The sequence below is a fragment of the Mustela erminea genome, chromosome 1 (genome assembly GCF_009829155.1).
Source record: "Mustela erminea isolate mMusErm1 chromosome 1, mMusErm1.Pri, whole genome shotgun sequence".
Classification (NCBI taxonomy): domain Eukaryota; kingdom Metazoa; phylum Chordata; class Mammalia; order Carnivora; family Mustelidae; genus Mustela; species Mustela erminea.
The window spans coordinates 94,415,172-94,428,208 of NC_045614.1; the positions used below are offsets into that span (position 1 = coordinate 94,415,172).

The window sequence follows — 13,037 nt, forward strand, 5'->3', positions numbered from 1 at the left end:
TATCTTTGTAATCATTATTCTGAACTTTGGTTCTGACATATTACTATTGTCCATAGATTAGGTCCCTGGCAGTCAGTACTGCCTCTTGTTCTCTTTTCTGAAGTGAGTTTTTCTGTCTATTGAATTTTAAGAGTTCTTTATATGTTCTAGACATGAGTCCTTTGTGAGATACATAGCTTGCAAAGATTTTCTCCCATTTTGTAACCTGTCTTCTCATTCTCTTAATAGGTTCTTTTGCAGAACAAAGGGTTTTAGTTTTGATGATGTTAAATTATAAATTTTTCCTTTTATGAATTTGCTTTTGGTATCATCAGCTCTTTGCTTAGTCCTGAAGATTTCCTTCCTTCCTTTCTTCTTTCCTTCTTTCCTCCCTCACTCCCTTTCTCTCTCTCTCTCTCTCTTTCTTCCTTAAGATTTTATTTATTTATTTGACAGAGAGAGACACAGCGAGAGAGGGAATACAAGCAGGGGGAGTGGGAGAAGGAGAAGCAGATCCCCGCCAAGCAGGGAGCCTGAATTGGGGCTCAATCCCAGGGCCCTGGGCCGAAGGCAGACACTTAATGACTGAGCCACCCAGGCACCCCAGCCCAGAAGATTTTCTTAATGTTTTTTGTTAAAAGTTTTAGAGTTTCACATTTACATAAAGTCTATGATCCATTTTGAGTTTATTTTTAAATAAGGTATGAAATTTAGGCTGGGATTTATTATAATTATTATCTGTCTTACAGATGTCCCATTGCTCTAATATTGTTGGTTGAAAAGGCTATCCTTCTTCTACTGAATTACTTTTGTGCCTTTGCCAAAATTCAGTTGAGAATATTTGTGTCGGTTTATTTCTGGGAACTCTATCGTGAGTCATTGATATAAATGTCTGTTTTTTTCTTTTTTTGCCAATACCATACAGTCTCAATTACTTTAAGTCTTGAAATTAGGTAGATTTATTCCTCTCATTTTATTATTTTTCAAAATTGTCTTAGTTACGCTAGTTCCTTAACCATCTGAGCCACCCAGGCGTCCCAGTTACGCTAGTTCCTTTACCTTTTCTTATGTATTTTGGAAAAAAAACCCTGTCTATATCTACAAAAACCCTTGATGGGTTTTGATAGGAATTACATTAAACCTGTATATCAATTTGGGGGAGTTACCATTTTAATTATGTTGAATTATCCCATCCATCAACACAGTGTGTCTCTCCATTTACTTAGATTTTCTTTGAAATCTTTCACCAACATTGTGGTGTGGTCCATACAAATCCTAGATATGTTTTGCTATGCTTATACCTAAGTATTTCATTCTTTTTTTTAGTGATTTTCAGTAGTATTTCTATCTTTGGTGTATAAGTGTTCATTACTAATATGTAGAAGTACAATTGATTTTTTGTTTATCTTGGATCCTATGAATTTGATGAACTCACTTATTAGTTTTAGGAAGTTTTTGTCTTTTTTTTTTTTTTGGTAGATTACATGGGGATTCCTCCTCCCCCCCCCCCTTCCTTCTTTCTTTCCTTCCTTCCTTCTTTTCCTTCCTTCCAGCTTATTTTTTTTTAAGTATTCTCAACACCCAATGTGCGTGTGTTGTGTGGGCTCAAACTCATGATCCTGAGATCCAGAGTTGCATGATCTACTGACTGAGCCAGCCAGGTACCCAATTCCATGGGATTTTCTATATAGCCTATCATGTTACCTGCAAACAGGAGGAATTTCATTACTTCATTTCCAATCTGTAATGCCTTTTACATCTTTTGTTTGCCTTATGGCTGTTGCTATAACATTCAGTACTATGTTGAATGAAAGTGGTGAGAGTGAACATCCTTACCTTGTTCCTGATTTTAGGGGGAAAGCATTTAGTCTTTCACCATTAAGTGTAATACTAGCTGTAGGTTTTTTTGTAGATGGCCTTTATCAAATTGAGATAACTCCCTGCAGTTCTTAACTGGAAAAAAGATGTTTTCTTTTTTACATCACAAATGAGTGTTAGATTTTATAAGTACCTTTTCTGTGTCAATTGATATGACTGTATTCTTTAGTTTATTGATATGGTAGATTACATTAATTGACTTTCAAATGTTGAACTAACCTTGCATACCTGGAATAAATCCCACTTGGTCATGGTGTATGATCTTTTTTATACCAAAATTGTATTGCTGGTATTTTGTTGATGACTTTTGCATCTAAGTCCATGAGATATGTTGTTCTGTTGGGTTTTATTTTTGTTTTTAAAAATACATACTGTCTTTGTCTGATTATGGTTTCAGGGTAATACTGACTTTATAAAATGAGGTGGAAAGTTTTTCTCTTTTATGTTTATTTTTTGAAGAGGTTGTATAAAATCGGTGTTTATTTATTTATTTTTAATAATTGGTGGCATTCTCCAGTGAAACCCTCTAGGCCTGGAGATCCAATTTTTGAGAGTTTAAAAATTACTAATTATAGTTGTATATTTATATAGCTATATAATACCCATATATCTGACTAGAGAAATGTGTTATACAACACATATACTTTGCCAGAGGAAGGATGTTGCAGAGGACCATGTCTCACCCTCCTGTGCCATTCCACTGCAGCTGGCTCTTCTTCTTTTCATCTCTTAAGTGATTGCAAAGTTGAGTGGGGATGGCAGGAAGCCACCCTGTGGGTACCCCAGGTGTTTCCTTGCAGGGCAGGCTGTGGATGCTGAGAGTAAGATGGAAGTAGATCACCAGGGTCCTACATCAGAGAATCAAGGGCATTAGGCGGGAAGTCCCCAGGAGCCCCCATCTCCTCATGGTCACAGGGCTTGATAACGAACAACAGGTGCCAATCTGGAGACAGGCACAGAGATGAAAAAACCTGGGTGAGTGCCCCCGTTCTTCCCACACTCTTATCGATGTTATCGCTACAGTTGTAACAGCAAAGGAAGGCAGGTGTTAGGCATTAAAAGAGAAATTTGTAAAAGTGGGAGGAGAAAGACCATAACAGAAGATCCAGGCTACACCCTGGGATGCATGCAAGGATGGACCCCAGGACTGCCCACCTCCTTAGGAGGGCAGGTTCACTTTTACAGTTCTCTTTGATACTGCATGAAAACCGTAGACCACTCTGGGGCACACTCAGGGCAGACCACATACACCTGTGTGAGGAGATGCGTGGGGCCCAGCTGGCTTAGGGTCCTGCGGTCTGCTGGGGGTGGTGCCCTTCTGGATTGGACTCCTTCCACAGAAGACCTGAGCCTGCACTTCCCAGCTGGCAGCTGATGCTCCATTTGGCTTCTTGGGGGATGTGAAGGGATGTGTTTTGGTATCTGAGGATGGCAATAGCAGGAGAAGGAGGTAATGAGAAAGTGGCAGGAGACTGCATGGCTTTGGTCACATGGGTAGCAAGTGGCAGAGTCAAGGCCTGCATCTAGGTGGGTCTGACATAAAAGTTTAAATAATGTGCTTCAGTTTTCTCATTTGTACAATGGGGAAACCAATGGTCCTTACCTCCCAGTGTGATCATGAAGATTAAATGAGATAGTCATTTACCAATCTAACACATGGCCTAGATAGAACATAGTAAGTACTCATAATATTAGTCATTATTATTATTGATGTTAATATGCCATTAATCACCAAAGGCAGAGTTATAATGATGATAGCAAAAATTTAGCATCAACACAAGTATGATGAAATTAGAATTGTTTCTGATTCATTAACATGTGAGGCCTTTTAATAGAAACTGATTTGAAGCTGTGTCATTCCTCTGATATGAGCCCACATGTCAGCCTGTCTAAATGCTTCAATCCCAGATGGAGTGGCCATCCTGCCTGCCCCTCAGAACCTCTCTGTACACTCAACCAACATGAAGCATCTCTTGATGTGGAGCCCAGTGGTTGTGCCTGGAGAAATAATACACTATTTTGTCGAGTACCAGGGGTGAGTTTTTTTGTTTCTAACTATTCTCCCTTTAAAGAATATTTGATTCCTGGAGGTATAGTCCTCATTGCAGAGCTCAAGGGGACTTTGTGAGGCCAGGGACAGGTTATTTCCCATGATCTGCCTCCTCTGTCTGCATGGGCGTTGAGACAGTTGAAGAAGCAGGGAAAGCTGTCCTGTGGATTTGACACTGAACTCTCTGGGAATGTAAGTGTGTATAAACACATTTTTGTACAGGTTCTTTTCAACAGTGAGCCAACCATCTAATCCTAAAGAAAATGCTATGAGTTTGACTCTGACTTGAGGTGGATAGATCACTGGAGATGCAGATCCTTTGGAGGTGGAGGGAGACCGGTTTGCCTGAATCGGAGCATGCCCGTAGGAACCAAAATAAGTCATGACCTTAAAGGTCAGCTGGACCTGGGGCTAAGCAGGCTCTGCTCTTTTCCAGGTGTCCAGGTTCTGAGAGCTGTTGAGGAGGGACAGGGACACAGAAGGTGCTCAATCTGTTTCATGAACAGTAAATACAAACTGAGCAGTTATGTGTGTAGACGTTCCTCTGGGCTCAGGGGTAGAGTAGACAAGGTTCTTAGCTATAGGAAGCTTACATTTAGAAGAGAAGACAGACAGTAAAAAGGGAAAGAAATAAATACACTAGGTTTGCACTCTCCAGTGTGGCAGCACTAGACACAGATAGCTATTTAAATTTAAATTAATTAAAATTACATTAAAGTGTCTGTTTCTCAGTCATACTAGTCACATTTCAAGTTCTTGATAGCCACGTGTGGCTAGTGATACCATAGTGAACAACTGTAATATAGAACAGGTTCTATTGGGCAGCCCTGTTCTAATTGGCTTCAGCTAGTATTCTGTGCCAGAGGAAGCTAAAGGCTGATGAGATAGAGGGTCGACGCTGAGGCTCCTTTTAATTAGGTGGTCAGGTGTGATGAGCACTGGGTGTTATACTGAACTAGTGAATCACTGAACATTATATCAAAATCTAATGACGTACTATACCTTGGGTAATTGAATTTAAATTAAAAAAATTAGGTGGTCAGGGAAGGTCTTTCTGAGGAGCTAATGTTTCAGCTGGTGTCTGAAGGACAGGAGGAGCCAACAAATGTGCAACAGCAGGGGTGGAACATTTGACAAGTGAACAGGCCATCAAAGTTCCTAAGGGAACAAGAGCTCGGCATGTGGGGGGAATGGCAAGGAGGCCATGGAGAGGGAATATCGTGTTTAGGGGAAGAGTGAGAGAGAAGGCCAGAGAGCCTTACAGTCCACAAGAAAGAGTCTGTATTCCATTTTGAGTGCTTTGGAAGCCACTAAGGAGAGAAATGTCACTGTCTGTTGAGTGATGAATGGTTTGAAGAATGGCAGGAGTCAAAGCTGGAAGATCAGTGAGGAGACCACAACAGGGCCAGGGATGACAGCAGCTGAGACTGAGGGGGTGCTGCACAGTGAGAGGCCAGGACAGACCGGGGTTTTTACCTACATTCCCTTGTTCAGTTTTAAAAGGACTAAGAAAGAATGGATGGTTGTTGAGGGAAGAAGTGGAGGAACTGGAGTGTGGAGCAAATGCTTGTTTTGCTGACTCATAAAAAGTGGGTGAATGAGGCAGTTACTTGCTCCTGTCACTGAGCCTGGGTAAAAGGGACTGGTGTGACGCTGTGCCCTCCTTTCCTTGGCCAGAGAGTATGAGAGCCTGTACATGAGTCACATCTGGATCCCCAGCAGCTGGGGCTCACCCACTGAAGATCCTGAATGTGACATCACTGATGACATCACTGCTACTGTGCCATACAACCTCCGTGTCAGGGCCAGCCTCGGCTCACAGACCTCAGCCTGGAGCACCCTGCAGCATCCTTTTAACCGAAACTCAAGTAAGCTGCTTTTTACTTTTTACTTTTTTACTTTTTACTTTTTTTGCTTTTTACTCTTTTTGCTCCCCCACCCCCACTGGCCTCACCTTCAGGAATCAAATTCACTGAGGCTTTCAGGATTCTTCTTAGCGTCAAACTGGCCTTGCAAACCCAGTGTACCATAAACACACGCAATCCTAACTGGTCCATTTAAAAAATTACCAGCTGCTTCCCACATGCCCTCTCATTTTGAAAGAGACTTTGGAAGTCAAACCTGACTCTCTCTGTCGGGGTCTGCAGGTGGTGGGGAACATGGAAGGAAAGCTGTTCTGAGGTAGGGAGGTGGAGCTAGGACTGCTTCTTCCTACCTCGATAGTACCTCGATAAGTCTTACATTGCCTCCCATCTGGTGCCTCATTAACCTCATATTTGTTGCCTGTGTGAGCAGCTTCTTTGTGCAATAGGATCTATATCTTTATTAGACTCATCAGAAACAGTCACTGGGAAATAAATAACTTTTCTACAGTAATAGTACCTGGAAAATGATTGAGGAAAAAAGTATGGGAAGAATCCATGGGAAGAATTTGGCATGGCCAAATCTGGCAGAGTGCAAGCAATGGTCAGTGTGTAAAAAGGTGTGTTTGGGGAAGAGCAGGAGTAAGGGCTAGTCCCATGGTGAAGGGCTTTGACATGAAACTTGTTGAAATCAGTAGAGGGTAGTCATGGAAGAAGAGAGGGTTTAGGCCCTCTGGTCTGTCTTCTGCACCGATCACTCTGAATGCTGTGTGGAAAGTGAACCGAAGTAGGACAAGTCTGCAAGGCAGAGGAAGAGTGAGGAGGGCATTGTCATTCCAGCTGAGGCAAGACTGGTCTTGATCCTAGAAGTGAGGGACAGGACAAGAAGGAGAGGACACATTTGAGAGACATGGCTGAGTCAGAAAGGACAGAGCTTGGGAACAAGTTTTGGGAGATGGAGTGGGGAGAGACAGTGAGGGTGTCTAGCTTCTAGTTGTGGTCGGTGAGAATGTCATCCAAGACAGAGAACCCAGGAGGAATAGGAGACACTCCTGGCTTTGGGCTCTTTGCAATCGAGACTCCTACAAGGTAGCATGCTGTGGATGTCTGTTTGGCAGCTGGAAATCAGGCCCTGGAGCTCAGACTTGCCAAGATCAGATACAACACTAAATTAACAGCTAAAGGCTTGGGAGCATCTGAGATTGTCCAAGGACAAGTTATGAGGACAAAGAGAACTCAGGACAGAATCCTGAGAAAACTCAGGGTTTAAAAAGTGAATGGAGGGAAGGGCACCCATTGGTGGCCCAGCAAGTAGCAGCATGGAGGGGAGAGAGGTTGCTGATAGGTCTGAAGGAGGGTCCTGAACGGGTCTTTGGGAGAATGACTTCATGGAATATTAGGGGGACGGTGGTGAGGCTGCGAGGTGGAATATTGAGTGGAGAGGGGAAGGGGTAAAGCAGGTCCTCTTCTGAGACAGGTACAGACAAAAATGTGACCAGGTTGGAGTTCTGGGAAAGGCAAGGGAGAGGCCTTTGATGATCTCTGTTTTCTTGATGCAGCTGAAGGTCTTCTGCTGTGAGTGAGGACAAAGGAAGGTTTGGGACAGCATCTATAGTAATAGGGTAAGTCAAAGGTTACTGAACACTGTATAAGATTGGGTAGAAACCAGGAAGATTCAGAAGGTTAGGGAGCCCAAGCTGGAAGGGGCTGAGTAAGGTGAAGACAGATTTGAAGGGGAAGTTGATCCCCTGGAGTCAGACAGGTATGATCTAAATTCCAGCTCACCCACTTGATAGCTGACTCCCTGCCTCCTCACCTGTAGGAAGACCCTCGCTGGGTGGTTGCGGGCACTATAAAAGGTGAAATGTGTAACTGTTCAGGGCAGTGCTGTCCTATCATAGCTCTCAGCTATTGGTAAGTGTTCTCTTATTATTGCCCAAGGGATGCTTGGAACCAAGAGCCAGAGAGCAGAGGAGGGAAGAGGTGGGGGCAGGGGTAGCACCACCAGAATGGGTTACCAAGGGGAATTTTGGTGCCAAATGTGGGTTTCTCTGCCCAGACTTCTTTCCCCAGGCACTGAGAGGGTAGAGTGGAGGCAGTGGGATCTCAGTGTGAGGCACCAGGGGAGACTGGGGGGCACTGGAGGGTGCAGTGCCCCAGCAGCTTCCAGCATCACCTGTCTCCAGCTCCTGGGAGCCTGGGGCTCCAGCCCAGACCACTGCTGGGAATGGGCAGCCATTGTTGAAAAAGAAGGTACAGGTCAGTTGGAGATAAAGTGCTTATAAAACTACATGGGCAGGGCGTGTGCTTGAGAAGACCAGTATAAACAGGAAGGGGTCTCACTACAGGAGAAGCTGGGGAACAGGAAGGAGCCTCTGCACCTGCACCAGAAGGTAGAAGATACTCTGTGGGATCCTGGTGCAGACAGAGTTAGCTACAGAGTGAGGATGGAGTTGCGACTCCTAAAAGGGCTTTGCATCTGTTCTTTTGTCTGTGAAAAAGGCCACCCCAACTTCTCCACAGGCATGTGAAAAATCTTGTTTTAAGGCTCTTCTGAAAAGGCTCTCCTACTCTTCAGGGGAAGCCTTGTTGAGAGCAGAGTTTCCTCACCTTGGTTACACATCCCAGGCACAGCAGAGTCTAGAACCACCTGTCTGGGACTCATCCCCAGGGATTCTATTGTAAATGATCCATGTGCATTCTGTGACCGGGAGTTTGCAAATTTCCTGAGATGGTTCTCATGGATAGCTGGCTTTGAGATCTGCTCCTATTTAGCCTCCTATGGAGGCTAAATTCCCCATGCAGCCGAGTCTGGAAATGTGGAAAGACGGGCTTAAATTCTAGCCGTTCACTGTGTGACTCTGGGCAAGTCACATAACTTCTCTGAGGCTCAGTTACATCATGTGAACAACGGGAATAGTGTGTGCCTTCCCAAGCTTGCAGGAACAGAGGTTCCTGTCCTAACAGTTTCAAAAATTTTCCTCTGAACTGGAATGACTTTAGGCCATTTTCCTTAATTCTGTTCTCAATACATTTGGAGAAGAGAGGATCCGGTTTTAGTCATGCTTACTTAAAACTGAAGCTTCTGACCTGGTTATGTTTGGCACAGTTGGTCCCTGACTTTTCCAGTTCTCCTGTCTCCTGTCCAGGCAGCTCTTCAAATGCCAGGAAATGCTTTGCTCTCCAAAAACTCCCTCCAGGAACTGCTTTTCCTCTGAGTATCCACTGACTCCAGTGCAGGGGATTTAGCCCAGAACGAAGCCCACTGTACTTCCCAAGCCAAGGCCAACCATTGGGGTGGCCCTTCTGGTCCCGCAGTGCTTAGATCTGACAGGCAAGTATGGACCCACCCTCAGTAGCCGGGGACTGGAGGCTGCCTGTGTGTGCCCTTCTGTTCATGGTCTGCTGAAGGGAAAGAATCCACAGGGACTGCTGGTCTCCCTGTTTGGGATTCCAATAATGTGAAATATGGGTGTTTATCTGAAGCTTTAATTTCTAGAGTTGATTATTAGAATTTCTAAAGCCCTCTGACTTTCCAACATCCCCATTAGAAATATGAAGTGAAGAATTATTGGACCAAGGATAGAATGGCCAACCCATTCTCAGGCTGCTGATTTCCTAATGCTGGAGAATTATCAGCAGCCAGTATATGTCACTGATCTCTTTGAGCTACAGTGATACACATGTCCCTGCAGGTATGTTCATTCCTAAGGGGCGAAGAAAGGACCCAACTGTTCAGTAGAGACCTGAGCTCATGCAGGTGTTTGGCAAGCATTAAGAAATAGCATCTGCTCACTTAGATGAGTCAAGGTGAGGAACAATCTCTGCCAAAAAGTAAAAAGAGGAGCGTGGGTTATAAAATTTTAAGACAAAAAGAGATGTTTACCTGAGTGTTCAGTCACTTTTCTTGAGTATATGTGCCTCCTGAAGAAGGAGCAGAGGACTTTATTATGGTCAAGGAGTGAAAAAAGAGAATTGTACTAAGTCTTTATCATTAAAAAAAATTTGCTCATCATTCAAAAAGCATTTACTGAACACCTGCTGAATATGAGAGAGTATTGGTATACAGTAGTCCCCCTTATTTACAGGGGATTCATTCCAAGACCCCCAGGGGATGGCTGAAATTGAAAATAGTACCAAATCCCATATATCCTATTGTTTTTTCTTATACATATATACTTATGACAAAGTTGAATTTATAACTTAGTCACAGGAAGAGATTAATAATAATAACTAATAATAGAAGAACAGTTATAACAATGCACTGTAAGAAAAGTTACATGAATGTGGCCTCCTTTCTACAAGTTATCTTACTGTGCTGTACTGGCTGTCCTCCTCCTTGTGATAATGGTAAAATGGTAAAATGCCTACGGCAGGAGTCGGAGGAATGATGCAGGCACTGTGTACTGACCTTCTGATCATATATCAGAAGGAGAACCATCTGCTTCCCTCCTGATTTTAGATAACTAAAACCCCAGCAAGCAAAACCTCTGATAAGGAGGAGGATGATATAGCTTCTGCATGCTGGGAAGTTACATCCACCGCCCCTGACTTCCCTACCACCCCTGCCTATTTCTATTGATGACTTGGTTCTAATCTCTCAGGACAGAAACCAGTCCTGTCTGCAACCAGCTTTGATTCTCCCCCTGTCTTACCAACAGCCATCCTCACACCACCTGTGATGGAGGTCACCAAGGACGGCTTCCACCTGGTTATTAAGCTGGAAGACCTGGGGCCCCAGTTTGAGTTCCTCGTGGCTTACTGGAGGAGGGAGCCTGGTGCCAAGGTGAGACTTCCAACCTTGGCCTTGGAGTCAGGTCTCAGGGAAGGAGTCACAGACCTCTGAGAGGTGGGTGAGGAAAGCTGTCCCCTGAAGTGCTCACTGACTAGGGGTGGGCTGAGCACAGGCAGGCCTGGGTGCAGGGTGGGAAAGGAGAGATGGGAGCACACTGACAATCCTAGAGCCTCCTATTCAGAGAATTGCCTGGGTCCACCCCAGGCTCAGGCCAGATTTGCTGAAGTATGGGGGTTGCCTCTTTGTTCTAAACTCGAACATGGTATGACCCACAGTATCTTTCAGTTATTTCTTCTTCCTCCTCAGCCTGGCTTCTCAGCCATTCTCCCTGGCAGCTTTAGGTGCAGCAGACCAGGGTGTTCCAGATCAGCTAGATGATTTCAAAAGCATGTGAAACTGGCACAAACCTCTTGAGGGTGTGTGTCTGGGTAGGGTGCAGAAGGGGGGGTGGATAGCCAGAGCTGGCTTGTGAATAAATTGAATTATCAGCCAGCTGGTCACCCAAAATGCCTTGATGGGGCACTGCCCCAACCTCCTGTGGGGTAGCTGGCTGCAGGCTGGGATGTCCACACTCCCGGAGTGAATGGCCAAACAAACAGAAGGGCTAGGGCTTGAGCAGGAACTGAGGGATACCAGACCGATCGGAGACCCAGTCCAAGGTGATTTGCAAAGACTACTCCCGTCAGCCCAAGGAAAATAGGCTTTATTAAGAGTCTGGATAGGATGCAGTAGGGGGCTTTCGTGGAATCTATGAACAGAGCAGGCCTAGGTTACCCCCTGACCTTATAAGCACTATGCGGGGGACAAAACACATGTCACCATCTCCTCAACAGGGACAATGGTTTGGGTAGCTTCCCTTGAAAGGTGAAATATGTAGCTGGGGCAAGCGATAACAATGGTTTCCGGTATTTACTCCTGCGGGGTCAGGGCCCAGCAGTAGGACAGGACATTGCCAGCCAGCCAGATGGAGTAGTGTGGGGGGCAGATCAGGACATGGGCAGGAGGGAGCATGCAGCTCGCTTAGATTCTTGGAATGGAGCCCACTCCCCACCCTTGGTAACAGGCAGGGCCAGTGCTGAGAGAGGAGCATGTACCCTGAGTCACTGGGGCTCAGCCCAGACAAGCCTCCACAGGTTCAGATGTGGAGCACAGGCTTCCGTGGGTGGGTAGAGGTAGAGGGGAGTACAGATGGATGGACAGGTGGGTAAATGGATGAATGTGGGAGGAGACAAACCCCACTGGCCGCATTGCTACTGTGCACTGATCTTTGTGGCAGCACTGGCCACGCCAAGCCCTCAGGCTCATCAGAGCTCTGACCTTCAGGTGTTTGTGCCAATGTGACCCATCAGAGAGGACTTCCCTAACCATTCTGCTTAGTGCCTCCGCCTCATCCTACCCTTTGCCGGGCCGTCTTTTGTTTCACAGCCCCATCACCCCCTGCCGTGTGTCACACAGGGTCTGTCTCCCCACAGGTAAGCTCCATCAGAGCCGGGACTTTGCTTTGTTCAGTGCTGTATACCTCAGGGCCTACAGTAGACACTGGCATGGAGGAGGTGCTTAATAAATAAATAAGAGTGAATGAATGAATGAATGTACGAATGAGAGGGAACATTCACTATGCATCCCAGAAAGGAAATACCTAGAACTTCCCTTCCTTGGCTCTTTCTGCCCTTTCCTGTCCTGCTTCCCCCAGGCTGTAACTGTTTTCTGGTTTCCTCAAGGAACATGTCAAAGTGGTGAGGAGCAGGGGCATTCCAGTGCACCTGGAAACCATGGAACCTGGAGTCCCATACTGCGTGAAGGTCCGGACGTTGGTGAAGGCCATTGGGAGGCACAGCCCTTTCAGCCAGGCGGAGTGTGTCAAGGTGCAAGGTACGTACGGCCTGCCAGTTTCCTGGAGACCCGCACAGGCCACAGCCCCTCCTGGTGGATGGTTGGCTACCTGCTGGGGACCTTTGGTTCTGAGTTTCCCCTAGGATTCACTTACCTGCTCCCCAGCCGGGAGGGTGTCTGTGATGAAAGTGTGCTTTCCTCTAATTACCCTCGAGGAGAGAGTTCACCCTAGGGCTGGCTGGGGTCCCTTGAGCAGCTGTGTGGAACACTTTCCTTCTGAAAGTTCACTAGGCCTGAGGCCAGATATTGTAAGACTGGTTTACCCTGATGGCAGTGGCCTGGGAACCTGACTGGGCTAGGGTGCCAGAGAAGCAGCCAGGGGTCTGAGAGTCAGACCTTGCAAGGAGGGCTAGGTCCCTCCTAGGTACCCCACCCCCACCCACCGCTGTATGTCACCGCTGCTTTCTGCTGGAAGGGACTAGGTGCAAAGTCTACAGAGACCTCCTGTTTGACTTAATTTTTCTCCCTTCAATTTTTAATATTCATTCATTCATTCATTCACTCATTTATAAGATTTATTTATTTTGGAGAGAGACAGAGAGAGGGCCTGAACAGGAGGGGCAGAGGGAGAGGGAGAGAG

At 45.7% G+C, this 13,037-nt stretch overlaps 1 protein-coding gene across 6 annotated transcripts in view; it reads left to right on the forward strand.

Annotated features, from left to right (window-relative positions):
- IL20RB (interleukin 20 receptor subunit beta) overlaps positions 1-13,037 on the forward strand; it is a 44,474-nt gene that overhangs the window by 20,854 nt on the left and 10,583 nt on the right. For all 6 annotated transcript variants that reach the window (XM_032333965.1, XM_032333992.1, XM_032333959.1 and 3 more), the window contains 4 exons: positions 3,766-3,892; positions 5,585-5,775; positions 10,431-10,555; positions 12,286-12,436. In XM_032333965.1, coding sequence (XP_032189856.1) covers positions 3,766-3,892; positions 5,585-5,775; positions 10,431-10,555; positions 12,286-12,436 — 594 coding nt within the window. The remainder of the gene's footprint in view (positions 1-3,765; positions 3,893-5,584; positions 5,776-10,430; positions 10,556-12,285; positions 12,437-13,037) is intronic.